We start from the raw sequence: 15,460 nt of genomic DNA, 5'->3' as shown, positions 1-15,460 counted from the left end.
TGTTTTGGCACAGCGAGAACCGGAACTGTAGGAGTGCGGGCGGTCTTTCAGCGGGCTCTTCTTAGCGCAAAACTGCGCTGCGTCTCTCGTTGTTCACGATTCAGGTACGTCACTGGTGACCCACTTTCTGGCCCATTATTCATGCTACGCTCCACACGAGCTCGCTCTCAACAGGCAGCACTAGGCTTCTCACGGCGAGGTGTCTGTCCCTGGACCGGGCGTTTTATATTCAACAGGTCTCGACGTTAAGGTCTTTAAGTTCAACATAGATATGGTGTTGTTACAAGCCAAAAAAAATTATGAATATAAATAGACAAGATAAAAGATAGAAGATATACCCTTTAAAATTGATATTGAAAAGAATGAAGTCGAAAATAAAATCGGTTTGGCCCATCTGGCCAAACCTCCAAAGATGATTTTTTCCACCTTGCTATGCCATTCCGGATATGGGCCCCTTTAAAATGTGGTTTCTAAAATTCCGTGTTCCTTGGTATCGAATAAGAAAAGAAATTTGACAAAGAAAAAAAAATTATTTTAAAAAAAAGGAAGATGGAAATGAAAATGGAAATGAACGTGGGAATGAAACAATGGAGGCAGGAAAATAAAAAGAAAATAGGAAAATATGTCAATGAAAGTCGGGATGAGATGTCATCTGAAATTAGGGGAGTTTATTTTCCGGCCGACGCTTGCATGCGCCGCATCGCATCGCGGTGAGCCTCGAGCAGGTCACCCCGCCGCATGCGCTCCTCAAAGGCACGCTCGTTGCGCTCCTTCTCGGCGCGCTCAAGCTCTCGACGCTGCGCCTCGGCCTCTTTCTGGCCCATGAGGAAGTTGCGCTGCAAGTTGATGTTCTGCTGCACCTCTTGTTCACGGCCATATCCCGTCGGCGGCGACGCGAAGCCGTTGTTGCTGTTGAGGTACGGTGACGTCAGGGACTCGCGGTTGCTCTTTGTAACTGCTGCGCCCGAGCGCAGGTCGGCCGCAACCGAGCTGCGAAACGTAGCGAGCTGAGCTTGGCGTGCCGCCGCCGTCGGGAGGTGTGCCTGGTCGCGCTTGGGCTGATGGCTGTCGAATGGTACGCTGCCAGCCGTCGGGGTTGACACGCCGTTGTTGACAATAGCGGGCGTTGACATGGAAACCGGCAGGCCGCCATTGTAGTGGCCAAAGTATCCAGCATTGATGCTGTCGGGTCGCGAGAGGCTCATTAGGCTGCTGTTGCGCATTAGCTCGCGACGCTGGTTCATCGGAAGGTCATCGAGGTCCACATTCGACGCAGGTCCCACAGCCCCGGATCCCGGGTAAAAGTTGTATATGGAACCGCTGCCACCATCGCTGGCACCCGATGACGGCACCACGCCGGCACCGGGAAGCATGGTCATGCTGCCTGTGTTGCCGGCTGTTGTAAGGCTTGCCATGCTAGCCGAGTTGACAATCGAGCCGCCGATGTACATCCCTTGTTGTGACTTGCTCCGAAGTAGCATATCGCGCTGGCCGATTAACGTCTGAGGTGCGTTAAACGAGACAACACCAGGAACGGCTTGCATACTGCCACGACTGGGAAATGGCGAGGAAACCGTCTTCGGCATCGCCTCTTCCGATCCCTCACCAGCGCCGTCGGCTTTGGTGGCCGCGTCATTTTCTTCCGCAATCGGCTCATTTTGAAGGCCCGAAACTCGGTTGGTGAGCTGGCTGGCCGATATGCTGCGGTATCCATTGCCAAGACTGTTAACTCCAGCTGCGGCAGTGCTGGCCGTCGACATGTGGCTGCCTCGTGCACCGGCACCGTCAAGCGCCGCCGAATCCTGGCCGCCGAGGGACTGGTAAGACTTGGACTGCGACAACATTCCGTAAGACGACATGGCCGACGCTGACCGTGGTGCAAGTGGTGCGGGAGCTCCTGTTTCGGCCGTCTGTTGCAGGTGGACCACGTTGAGAGGAGCAGGAGCCTCTCCGTCGTCAACAACAGGCGAGGCCACCGGCGTCTCACCTGTCCCGGAAGCGCGCTTGGTGTTAGTATGAGTAGAAGTTGTAGGCGAGGTCGGCGGCAGTTGAGGTTCACCGAGCTGTAGTGTCTCGAATTCGGGCGTCTCCGCATTGCTGAGGTGCTTGGCCCACTCATTTGTGCGGTATGACATGGCGACGCGCGACAGCGACCGCGGAAGGCGGTCCTTGGTGAGCATGGCAGGCACCGAGTCAACCGAGACCGTTGACTTCGCCGCAGGGACGGTTGGCGACTTGGGCGGAAGGTCAGTTATGTCGTGCGTTTCTGTCGCCTCCGTCGTCTTCGCCTCGCCTGCCGAAGTGGAGGACGTCACTTCCAGGATTTCTGTGGACACGGTTACAGCCGAAATGTGCTTGCTGTCGGCGATCACTTTTCGCGGAGGCTTCAGGCTAGCTGCATCGTCATCGTTGTTGGCAAAACCGTCGGACAGCTCTGGCTTCACCTCGATATCCTTGGACTTTTCGTTCCTTTCGCCGTCTCGGATCGTGCTCCGGTCATCGTCGCCCTCGTCGGAACTCATACCATCCATCGTCACGGCAAGGGAGCTATTGTCATCGTCCTCACGGAAGGCCATCCGACTGGACCGCGGCGACACGAGCTCTTCCTGGCTCTGGCCGCCAAGCTCTGGGCTGTTCTTGTCGAGAACGACGCTATTACGCTTGGATCGTTGCGAGATGCTACGCAGCAAGCCGGCGGAATTTTGTGAGAAACGCTTGGCAAGAGTTGTGGGGGTCCGAGAGGTTCTTCTCGACACGGCTGCGGCCGCCGTCTTTTCGTCTTCGTCGGCAAAAGTGGCCACAGATGACCGGTCGTCACGCGTCTTCTCGTTGATCTCGTCACTTTCGTCCTCGGCACCACCCTCAGGGACTTTGAAAGGAAGGGGTACAATGCCGGGGGAGCTGGACACAACCGCAGCGCCGGCATTTTGAGCAGACATCCGGCGCGAAGAGCCGCGAGATTCCGGCTCCTGAGGAGGAAGGCCACCAGGGTACTCGTCCTGCGCAACGCGGACCATAACCCCACCGTCCTGCGCATCCTGCTCCATGACGACTTCGGCGGCGGCCTTGGGCTGCTGCGAGACCTGCGGCGAGGGCTGCATGTCGGCCATCTCGATCGAACCGGCTTCCTCTTGGGGCTCGCCCTCGCCCTCGCTGTAGGGCTGCCGCGACTGCCGATAGATCGACGTCGTTTGGCTGCGGGCCGTTTGCTTCTCGCTGTCCATGCTGCCAACGCCCGAGTCACCCGAACCATGCTGGTCGTCTGCAGTGGCCGGCGGCGGAGGAACGTACGTGCCGTCGCCATAGGACGCTTCCCACGCCTCGCGGTCGCGCGCGTTGGCCGCCTCGACCTGGCGGCCGACGATCTCCTCTTCCTTTGCCAGCTTTTGCTCGTCCTCAAGACGCTCGGCGTCCCGCTTGGCCCGCCGTTCCTGGACCAGGCGCCACAATTTCAGCTGCGAGACAACACCCGCCAAGAATAGCAAAATGATCGCCGCAAGCTCCACACGTATACCCTTGGTGATGGGGTACGTGTCGGCACCGAGTGGGAAGAGATTGTCATTAAGGCGCCAGATATAGGCCCAGAACTCCTTGAGTCCAGCACGGCTGAAGGTGTCGATGCCCATGACCGTGACTGTGGCACCGCCGAATGCGATACAAGCCATGAGCGCATACTGACGAGTCCAGTGGCTAAAGTAAAATGCATATGCACCGATGGTGAAGGCGACAATGAAAATGATGATGCCACTCAAGCTCTGGAGGAGACCTCCCTGGCGCACGCACAGAAGCCACATACTAAAGCAGAAACCTCCGAGTAGACAGCCGAAACCTTCGGTGATTTCCTTAAACACGATCGCGATACCGCCGAGAATGAGACCCGTGCATACAGCGGCAACCAGGTAGGCCCCCTGAATGGCGTTGCTGATGGGCGGCGACATGACGTAGATGACCAGGACCGTGGTGCCGAGGCTGGCCAAGTAGGCAGTGGAAAAGAACGTGTGTAGCATCTTGTTGCGAATGCCAACCAGAGCGTAAACAACACCAGTCAAAAGCATGAGGACACCGCCCACACCCCAGGCCGGTGTCACAACAGGCTGCAGGGGAAGCTGGCCATCCGGGATGGTAGCTATAAAAAAAGTGGCATTAGCAAATGTTTCGAGAAAAGTACGTAAAATTGGAAGGGGCCATATAAAATGAAAATAAAATCAAAGCCCAGTCAAGAGCTATAACTCACTGTTGAAAAGGGTCGTGTTGAGCGACGACGTCGAATTTGTGAGTGTTGTCGTGGGCAGCATGCTGGAGGTTGTTGGTGTAGACTCGGTGGTTGATTTTGCGGTCTCCTTTGCATCACTCCCGGTTGTTGTAACCGCCGCCTTTGTCGTTGTGTCGGAAGCTGTGCCATCATTGCCGCTTTTTGTTGCCGTGGTCTCGACCGGGCTTGTCGTGGTCTCTGCCGCGGGTTGTGACGTTGTTATCGCAGGTTTGTCTGTTGTCGTTGCCGCATCCGCTCGTGGATGTAAGAGAGGATCGATCAAGCCAGCGGAAGCCACATTTGAGTAGAGAAGAAAGAAGGCAACAGCCTTTAGGTGGGGACTACTGAGCCGCATGGTTGAGAGGGTTGTGTGGCAGGCGAGGATTAAGAAGAATGCGGTCGGTTCGGCAGACAAAGATGAAGCAGCTGCCGCTGCGAACTGTGGTTGAGAATGCTACCTAGATCTATCGTTGGTTTCTCGCGAGATGCTAGGAGGTGGTGAGAGTAGCAATCCCTCGATGAAGTCAGCCGAAATCAAGTCAGTGAAGACGTCAGCCAAAGCGAGTACGAGAGATGCCGGCGAAATGTCGTCGCGGTCGTAGGTATCTGAGTTTGGTTCTCAGAACCGAAGTTGAAGTTTGTCCGGATAAGGAGGAGAAATCAAAATCAAAAAATTCAAAGGAGAGAGAAAAAAAAAAGGAAAAAGAAACGGCTATTAAGCAACATTTAGAAAGGATGACGGGCGGGGGGGTGTATGGGTAATAACTGGCACTACAAGAAAAAGAAAATAACATAATAAATAAATTAACAAGAGGGAAATCCAAGACTGTACAAAAGACTAGGCGGTAAAGAACTGGACCCAACTCTCTTCCTGTGCTAGCAAGGCCTTCCCACGGGGCTGGATCGAGTAGTCGTAGGGACAGGGGAACGGCTAGAGTGAGTGGAGGAGCGCCGCCAACACGACCTATGTACATATATAAAGAGCAAGTAAAAATGGCAACGAGATTGTAATAAACCAAATGTGAAGACCGGGGAGGGGAGGGGGGGTTGCCACCGCAAGGGCCATGGTGGAATTAGATGTGCGAGTTGCAAGAAGGCTGGGTGGGTAACCGGGGGTGTTGGAGAGGAGATAATAGCAAGAAAACGAAAAAGAAACAAGAATACGACAGATTCACGAATAGCATAAACCTGAATAGGAGAAAAAAAGGAGCGGCAGGCTCAACGCGAGATGTGCAGATCAAACTACACGAGAACACCATTCCCAACACAAAGATAGTGTTCTGGCAAGCGGCGGGATATCAATGTGTAGGAACCAGCAGGCAGAGAAAACGACGAGAATCCTAATGTTACTAATACTGAAAGTCAAGGGAAGGTATGAGTAAGGCCTGAGGGCCTGTTGACAATGGACGTAAAAATCCCGTGCCATAACGAACGTGGAGGGTGTGGTATTTCGGACGGCAACCGACATTAATGTGCATGTGGCAGAGAAAACAAGCAAACCAAGGCGGTTTGGACAATTCGAGCCACTCCTCGTTCCACAGGGATCGGGATCTATGGTCAAGAAATATGGCAATCCTTCAGGTGAGAAACAGGGCCACCACGCGTGAAAAGAAGAGGGGCTCGAGGGGGCGTGTAAATGGAGTGCGGCCGTTGCTGTGAGAGGGAAGATTGGCATCATCATGTGGGCGTGTGCCGTAGTGCTTGAAAGCTGATACGCGGTTTGAGCCCGCCCTTGTTTTGGTTTATTGTCTGTGACAAGACCACACAAAAAAGAGGAAAAGTCATTCAAAATGCCCAGTCCGGGCGTCCAACAGGCCACACCAGGTCCATGGGTGAGAAAGATGACGGACAAAAAGAGCATGAAGAAGTCGAGGGACGAGAGCGGTCCATTTGTTTGGAAGACGCATTGATTACTGAGAACTCAGCAGAAAAAACTTTGAAGCTGGCAGTGAACCACTTTGGACTAAAAGTGAAAAGAAAGAAACCAGGACACAAACTTGCAGGCCGGGAGATGAGCAAGGATAAAATCGACAGGGGTTCGACGACAAGGGTTCGACGTTGGCTTGCAAGGCCCCGATCTGAGGTGTATGGTTAATGGTAAGGGGGTGTGTTTACAGCAGGGGCCGGGCCACTTCAGGTGCTGTTTGCGGCTCGGGGACGATGCGCACTGCATTGTGGGTTCGTCGAAGCTGACGGCAGTCGGAGAAGCAACCTTGCTTGGAATCGAGCGAGATAGGTAAAGAGCGACGCTCCTCTGTACGCCATAATGCTGTTTTTTCTATGTTGCTCGGAGAACACACCGCCGAACAGCTGTTGTCAGTGGTATTGGGAGCGCCCTGCATCTAATTGACGTGATGCGGGACGGTGGAACATGCACGATCAGAATAGACGAAAGAAGTGCAGATGTGTCAAAGACAAAAGCAAGGGGTGGCGCGCCGCGGAGCAGACGGCCAAGGAAGCAAAGACGTCGACGACAGGAGCAAAAGAAAAGAAGCGGCTAAAAGGCACGGCGGGGTGGAGTGGAGCGTCGGACACAAAGTGTGTTGCGTGGACTTGTGGACGTGTGGGCGAGGCAGAGACAGGTGAGCGAGAAACAAAGGGAGGGAGAGACACTGGAGATGCTGAGAGACAAATGCAATGTGCAGATGCGTACAGAGCAAGAGCAAGGCCACGGAAAGTGCGTGTAGGGTGTCCAGTTTTGCGAATAGAGGAGGAGCTACGTTGCTGAGGCAAAAGCAGTGCGGCGACGTGCTATTCCCTAAACTGCAGGCGCAGGTCTCTCGCTCTTCCCTCGCGCAATACAAGGCAAGCATGCATGGCGGTAGTTTAGACGATGTCAAGAGTGGGAAGCAACGAAGCAACGTCGGCAACGTAATTGAGGCAGTCGCAGCGTCCTAAACATGACAAAAAAAACATTACTCTGCACCTTCCCGTGCTGGCATTTTTCGTCATTCGCGCTGTTGGCACCTTCCTCTTTAATTTGGGTTGTCTTCCACGTCGGTTAGTCAGTCGTTTCCTTCATGTGACTTCGTCAAATTGATCGTCAATTTAGTTTCATCGGTGTCTTTTGCCTTCTCGCCCGTATCTGAGTATGGCGCTGTGGAACGGCGTGTAAGACTCCACACATATTTCCCGACGGTGGACTCGATTCAACATACGAAATGTTTCCTGCTTGTACCGTTATGTAACCACACGTAGCCACGTCTGCAAGGCCCATGAGGAGCACGCGCCCATACGGGGGAAATAAAAGCACAGATCAGCATATGTCGTATTCCGTACAAAGCATATTTGTGCAACAGAACTGGTGGAGGGGAACAATGGGACTCGGGATCGCATGCCTTCGATGAGGACAGAACCGGTACACTGTGGGGCATGCGTTCGTGGAATGAACGCACTACAGAAGTATTACCGCGCTCCTTTTTCTCGACTTTCGATAACGAAGCGACGGCCACTCGCAATATATTGTACGGGGACGCATTTCGTACCTAGAAGCAAAACCGAGCCGTGCACTCGTGCAATACGAGCAGGAAACATTCGCACCACGATTCTGATGTTCAAATCTTTCTCTGTTTTCCCAAATGACCCCCATTCGGCTGCTAAATGCGCGCGCACCTGGGAAAGGCGCTCGCGCGTTCCTGGACGAGACCTGGGTAGACCCGCTTTTAACGCAGGTACGTACCCGTGTCTCGTGGAAAAGTGATCTTGGTTTTTGGGGTGGGATGGTTTGAGGGCACGGAGCACTCCGTGCATTACGTTGCAGCGATGTGACATTGACAGTGAGATAAAGTATCTCGAGCCGCAACAGCTCTTTTCTTCGTCATGATTACAGTTCTTCATAAAGAAGTTTATCAATCAGGTCAGCCGATAGTTTGCCCAGGTCAACGATACGCAGCAGTCTCGGTTTGAAGCCTACGCTGTATTCTTGCTGATCTTCCATTTAGTTTCTTTCTTGAAATGTCCGCCACCCACTTCCCGAAAAGCAATAACATCGTGCAGTAGTACAGCAGCAAGGCCAGCCGGTCCCAACGCCAACGACGCCAGCTGCAGATGTCATTTCAGATATGATGGCGCTAGTGCTAGTAACAGTCATAGTGGGCCGCAAGGGCAACAAGCGCAGACGCTGTCCCGCACCTGGGCCAGACATCAGACGAAGAAACGCGACGGGGAAGGCGCAAACTACGAGCAACATCGCGAAAATCAGGCAAACACGGTCGACGCATCGCGAATGACAACATGCAGCCGAGCCCCCACAAGGCATCGCCAACGCATCGTAATGTGCGAGTCCACACGCGGCGTAGATACAGGTTTCCCTCTACGTAAAAAAAAAACGGCACCTTCCACTCGGCCGCTTCCTTTTGCTCAATATTACAGGAAGCTAAGGTGTTCTATATAGTTGACGCGACGCACCAGCCCAAGACTCTTTAGACCACGCCCGCGCAGCTATGGCCAACAGTCACCCGCATGAAACTCGCCCATGCCGAAAGAACCGATCGGGAGGCTACGGATCTCTGCAACAACGACACCATGGCTGGTTCGAGAACACTCCGATGGAGAAAAAAAAGACGAAAAGAAAAGAAAGCAAACGGGGCACAGGAACAAGATGCATCACCGGGGCGTCGGCAGATTGACACGTCGTTCTTTCCTCCTTTACTTATCTTAAGATTGGTTGAGAAAATTGAACGAGTTCGTTTGGCGGGGTGGCTGCAGGCTCCTTTCGTCCCATATCTCGCACGGCTCAGTATGCGGCCGTCGAGACAAAAAGAGCAAAGTGGTTGCATTTCCCCCATCACGACAATTCACCTCGTCGGAACGTAGCGTCGTATCAAGTGACCTGGCCAGCCATTTCAGCAGACCAAGTCTCCTGGTCCGTTCTCTCATCCCCTGACTTAGGGCTGAACGGGCTGGCCATGCAGCCCGAACCAGACCCCTGTCGGTTCTTTTTTTTTTTTTTTTTTTTTTTTTTTTTTTTTTTTTTCTTCTCTCGATCACACGCAGTTTTGTCTGATCTCTTCCCCTATTGGCGCTCCGATCGTCAGCCGGGAACACGGAAGGTAGGGGCAGTGCTAGGATTTGGGGCTTTATGTCCGGCGCCGCGACTGGGGCCTTGTCTTCCATAAAACCTGCTCCGCCTCTTGAATGGGATAGCTTACAGGCGACTAGGGGTTGGTTTTAACATGGGCAAGTTAGACACAAGAGAAAGCTGGACAAGTGGACAGGCTGAAAGAAAAGAAAAGGAGGACAGGTGGACAGGCCGGATGAAAGAAAAGGAGAAGACAATGCAACTGTGTGGTGTGGCAAAACCGTTGCCAGCTTGATTGGTGTCCCGAGCTTTTCGTCACTTGTTCGTGGAGATTGGCATTGGGCAGCGTGCGCTGGTATTGGCAAAGACAGGGGCCTCTACGACACGACATGCGTGGTGGCTTTTCCGGCGGTCCTCTCAGAAGAGCCTGTCACATCGATTCGTATCGTGACAGCATCCGAAAACCCCCTTTTGTCTTCTTCTCGCATTGTTTCCGCTCATTTTTCCTCGGCAGGAAATCGCAGACCTCGTATCACAGCTTACGCATAACGCTTCCAACCCTGCGATGGGTCCAATTTTTGCTCATGGACGTGGAATGGTTTGACTTGTATGGGGGCTGCGCAGCGTGCAAAGCACACCACGACAAGGTCTTCCAAGCCACCCCCTTCAATGCATGAATTTGGTAGCTCAATTAGGATGCGGCTGAAATTCAGGTAGCGAGGCTACGATTTTTATGCCGTGACGTCGCCAGTTACTTGTAAAGGCTTGTCTCGCCTTTCAAAACAACTGTACTACATAAAAAAAGAATCAAATAAGACACAGAGCCAAGGGAGGATTCAGTTTAATGGACTGTTGCACCTCGTACTTTCTTTTATCTGTCCTGCTGTTTGCTGACACTCGTTATTGGTTTCTTTTCTTTTTCTTTTTCTCTTTGTTCTTTTGTATGTGTTCCTCCGAGTGTCTCACCGTTCCTTCTTTTTCCACATAAACTCACATACAAACCTCGTAACTGCATGCGGTACCCCATATTTACAGTGTAAATCGCCATTTCCAACCTACACGTTGTGTAAGACATGCATCGCCAACATTCCAACCATTTTTTGAGTACAGCCCCCACATGCTGTCTCGCAGCACTGTTGCTTCCTTTGTCGTCCATTTGCCCCTCTGCTGTAGCACTCTTGAGAGGTAAGGTATGGCACATACACCTCGGTGTCTGACGCACGGGACGGCAGTGGCGTTTTGTTTTTGTCGTACGCCGTATACTACACAATAACAAGGGACCCGGTAATAGGCAAATGAGGAAAAACCACCTGTACGATATAGCCAAGAGATGTTCCCTTGAAACGGGTCAAGTTCCCCTTTTCAAAATTGCTGTAGTCTTCAGCTTAAAAAGGTATATCACGAACTCGCCAATCCTGTGTAAAGATTCAAGGCAATTTCATATCATGCTCTGTTTACAAGCCGTTGCGCCGTGAGATCCAGTGACGTGTTTTTTCTTCTAATCGTCGTCCACGAGATATCCTATCCTTTGTTTGTGCACGTCTAAACTATGCGCGAGAATTGACAGGTCCGGAATGGAAATCATGTGAAATTTGCAATGATGACATGGGATTGGGAATGTCATGTGTCCTTTGCCTCTCCCAATGTCAACAAAGGATCTCCACAAAATAGCTTGCATCGTGGCATCATCGCCGATGGGTCAGCGTGGTCCAGAACAAACAGTCAAGTAACCGAAAGCAGATTGTTTGAGCCCTTACATGCATGTACGGAGTATTACGGAGTGCGGGCGAATCCAAGCCGCTGCCTGCTGGAAATATTCTCTGAGTCCTGTTTCACCTTTCTTTTCTTTTTCGTTGTCTTGCGCATCGCTGGAGCCCATATTACTCAAGTCATTCAATTTAGCCTGCATTCATCTCTATCAAACATAGAAGTTGCTTCTCTAGCCATGGCTTCTCCGTGCATGCACTTCCCGGGATGCAGTCATAGTGTTGAAGCCGTAGACAGTTGTCATGTTAACTAGCCATTACTTGACTGTCTTTCCACCCTTCTTTTACGATTTGTTTTATAAAAAACCCGAGTTTACATGCGAAACCCGCGTTCAGGACTTCTTATTTTATCTCATGATATAAACAACATTTTATGAATTTATATTTCTGTATTTCAGGGGAAACAAAATAGAAAGGATAAATTAAGCCGTCTTGTCGATACAACGCACGTCTGATTCTTCTGAATACCACGTAATGTTTTGTGTCAAGCCCCAGACTCACGTTTCCTTGTGTTTGTTTCAACGTTTACCCCGTTTCCCTGGGCCCTGCAGTGTTGGTGATGTAGTGTATCAATATTTGCGTATTACAACATCACACTTTTATATTGTTTGGATTCGGCTCAAAATTGGCGAAGAGCGGGAGCCTCGTTTTATATTTGAAGCGGTGCGACCGGGAGAGAAAAACAAACCAGTCAATACGACGTATATATCTTGTTCCTCTTCCCCTTAATCAAATCCCGTGTGCAATCTATCTTACTTCGTTCACACCCTCTTTTGGGTTGCGCCTGCGAGATACGCGAGAGCACAACAACAGGTACCGAGACGCAGCAAGCCACCTCGATGTCAACATGCGGAATGCTCGGCGAGTTCGACTCTCGAGTCCACAGGACGGGACAAGCAGGACAATTTCTTACATGATATGGACGGCAGAAGCTGTGAGAGGGAGGAATGGAAGGATCCGAGGAACGACGGGACAAATACAACTCTTCAGGCCTGGCAAAAACACAAGGTCTCCGGAAAATATCCAGCCCGCGAGAATTATCAGAGAAACGGAAGTTTGAGTGAACTGCCCGGAGTCCGGAAAACTCGTCAATCGAAATGTAGATGAGAAGAAACGTGGCTCATGGAAACTGTCTGATGGGTAGTCGTAGCTAAAAGCAATCATGAGGTAAGGGGACGCACGCCAACAAGACATACAAGGTAAATCCAAATTTAAAGTGTCAAAGGAGTACTGACCAAGGGAGAAAGAAAGTAACAAAGTTCAGAACCAAGACAGCACCAAGAAACGTCAAAACAAAGTGTATCCGTAGAATCCATCCCATAGTCGTTACCAATACCACGCCGCCAAAACCATACAACAAAGGAAATGGAGACCAAGGTGGCCAAAACCGCACATCATGCCAATCCAAACCGGTTCTGCCGAACCTTGGGAGTCGACATTGCAGTGTATTCATAGTCGAGATCGCGAACGATTTTAGTGTCTGCCCCGGCATTCTTGCCGAAACGAAGAGAGCTGTCGCCAAAACTAGTCGACGCTCCGGATGACGAGGCCAGCGATCGGTCGTTTTTGCTGTCCTGAGAACGAGTCTCTCTTGCACCACTCGTTTTTTTATTGTCACTGTTGCTGGTGCCACCAAGACCTAGTGCACCGAGCATGCTCTGCAGCACCCAGATGGGAAACGTCATCACTGCTGCAGTGGCTATCATGACACGGCGTGGGATGAAGAGCAGCAGCTCTAGAATGGCCTCGGAGGCCCAGAGGATACTCGTCCACATGGCTTCTGCAAGACTACCCGGGGACAGAGTGATCGATGTGGACGTAGCGGACAGGCGGCGGCTGCGAAACGGAGTGCGCGTGCTCCCCGCTGCTGCCGAAGCCAGCGCCATGGCATCGGCCAGCCTCTGGTCCGTTGCGCGAAATTTGGCCACGACCTGACTCTCGAGCAGTGTCTGCTGCTTATGTGTACGCCGCAGCGCCCGGGCAAGCGTATCGAGCTCGGGCTGCAACTGGGCGCGAACTTCACGCATTAGTTGATCACGCTCGCGCTTCGTGTCGGACGGGCTGCGATGCATGACTTTTGCACTGGCCCGGCCAATGTCGTCTGGCGAGCTTGCAGAGCCATTGTTGATGGGTGAGGGCGGTGACGGAGGCGACGTTGGCAAAGGGAAGTAGGAAATGGGCGTGGATGACGTGTGGTGTGTGGATGTGGGCTTTGAGGTGGAGGTTGATGCTGCCGCGGACGCGGACGCGGACGCGGCCTCGGAGACTGCGGCTTTGGTTTGCTGTTCAAGGCTCTCGAAGCGGTGCAGCAGATCGGCCAACCGCTCGTTTTGCTCCTGCTCCTCCAGCGCGCGCCGCTCGCGGTACCGCTCTTCCTCTTCACGGTAGGGGTTGACGTGCACGATGCGCTGCAAGTGCAGGGTCCGGGATTTCACAAGCTGCAAAAAGTGACGGAGTGGCCGTACTTCGGCCGCCAAGATGAACACGGCCAGATTGAAGTTGGACACAAGACCCTCTGAAGGACGGGTCAGCTGGCTGCGCAATGCATGCAAAAGGTACGCTCCGGCAATGGGAGCCGCAAAGCATGACAGCAGAGCCAAAGTTTCATGGCGGTACAGCTCTTTTAGTGCTGTTTCTTGTCGCTTTTGAAACGCCTTGCGGTCCTCCAGGCGCTTCTCGCGCTGCTTTTTGTTGAATGCAGCAACCCGCTCGTCCGGCGTAGGCGGCTTTGGCCGATTGTTCTCCGTCTTGTCAGCCTTTGCCGGCGATGTGGAGTTGCCGTCTTCCGTCTTGGCGTCTTTTTTTGCGTTCTCTGCGCCCTCCTCCTGCTCTTCTTGCAAATCGCCCAGGGGGACAGGAGGTGGTAGGTCCTCTTCGGCGTCGCAATCTTCGATATCAGAGTCGATCTCGACCGCAAAATCTGCGTTCGCTTCGTGTTCTTCGCGAATTTGTTGAGAATCATGATACCAGGACCTGCTCCTGTCAGCACAAGAAACGGCTATGCGCGGGTTGAAGATAAATAAGGCTGTTTATCAAAAGCCTTCTGAACGACGTACCAAGGCTGCGTAACGCTCCAATGGAGGAAGATGCCGCCGATGGCGAGCAGCATCAAGTCGGACACAAAGGAATCGCCTCCCTTGACAAACAGGCCGCCCAAGGCCGGCAGCAGCGCGAATGCCAAGGGCAGGGAGTCCCAACTGCTTGTTGGCTCCTGATGTTGCGACAACTCGGCAGATCCAGCGAGCGGACGGGGATTCAGAAGATCGCGTGCATCCTGGCTGTAGTCAGAAAAGTTGGAGCTGCGGCGTCGGAATGCGGCTGCCGGGCTACCTGTCGAGGCTGCGCCACCTGCATTCACACGGTCGTATATGTTGTTCGCGGCATTGAGCGACGTAATGCTCGAGAAGCTGTTCCGATGCTCGTCAAACGACGTCGAGCCGCGTCGCTTTCGGAGTCCATTACCACTGCTGCCTGCTGTGGCAGACGTCGTCTCTGCCGTCGCGTCGGCCATGGGTCTCGACATCCGCCGGCTGTCCGGCGTCCTCTCGCGAACGGCCATGGGACGTGCGACCTGCCAAATCAACCGCGATGTTGTATCGAGTGCGCGCGGTCGGGGTCGTGGTCACGGTCGCGGTCGCGGCTGGAGCTGTACACGAATGCGTGTTACCGTTGTTGCCGAAGGTCTGTTTGCATCGCCTCGGGGGGAATTGGGTGGCAGGTCGGTAATGAGAAGCCACCGTTCGCATATGTAATTGGAAGTAAAACTTGTCCTTTTATTGATGTCCTTTCGTTATGTTAGCGAGGGAGACGACCAGCCCTGGCGTGGTGAGACAACTCATCCAAGGGGTCTTCCTAAGGGAGTCGATAGGATATTGTGGTTGGAGGAAATACAAGACAGTGAAGCCCGCGTTGTATGACGTAACTTAGGGTATGCTCCGGCCGAGGCTCATTAGCACAGTGGGCGACACTAGTGGCAGTTCCTGGCCTTCCGGCGATATTAGAGTGTATTGCGGGGGAAAGCACCTAGCTCAACTCTGTTAATGGCCCTACTCGGCTCATCCCATGTTGCGTGGATTGTGATAACACACGCCGCGTAAGTACCGAGAACCGTGTGCTTTTCACAAATACGACAAGGTTTGGATGCAGTTCATTTTATCGAGATAAGCCATGGGATATTAGATTTTACCTACGCATTATGCACGAGAAACCTGTCACTGATAATATGAATACTAATATGAATATTGAATGCTTTTGTGTATCGTTGTCAGTATTAACTTGTAAGATGCACAGCAGTTAAAAGATACGAAAGCCGTTAGAATGAGCAATACTTTGATGTTTGATTAATGTATTGGGGAGACATACAAATCTCATTGCCCTTTTGCTACGACGTACTGTGTTTTGGCACGGCCCACAGAAGGGTCC

The 15,460-nt window shown here is 52.5% G+C and overlaps 2 protein-coding genes across 2 annotated transcripts; both read right to left on the bottom strand.

The window, feature by feature from the left end:
* Positions 1–668: 668 nt before the first annotated feature.
* SPBR_02222 (uncharacterized protein) lies at positions 669–4,295 on the bottom strand (the record flags this gene model as incomplete). Its single annotated transcript, XM_040760525.1, has 2 exons — positions 669–4,126; positions 4,235–4,295. 2 exons carry the CDS (start codon positions 4,293–4,295, stop codon positions 669–671), a joined length of 3,519 nt encoding a protein of 1,172 aa, XP_040620933.1.
* An 8,137-nt stretch (positions 4,296–12,432) lies between these two features.
* Positions 12,433–14,597, bottom strand: SPBR_02454 (uncharacterized protein; the record flags this gene model as incomplete). The annotated part of the gene is made up of 3 exons (XM_040760757.1): positions 12,433–13,476; positions 13,504–14,011; positions 14,095–14,597. 3 exons carry the CDS (start codon positions 14,595–14,597, stop codon positions 12,433–12,435), a joined length of 2,055 nt encoding a protein of 684 aa, XP_040620932.1.
* Positions 14,598–15,460: the final 863 nt, after the last annotated feature.

Source organism: Sporothrix brasiliensis, assembly GCF_000820605.1.
Source record: "Sporothrix brasiliensis 5110 chromosome Unknown Cont17, whole genome shotgun sequence".
Lineage (NCBI taxonomy): Eukaryota > Fungi > Ascomycota > Sordariomycetes > Ophiostomatales > Ophiostomataceae > Sporothrix > Sporothrix brasiliensis.
This window is presented reverse-complemented; position numbering and strand designations above follow the sequence as displayed.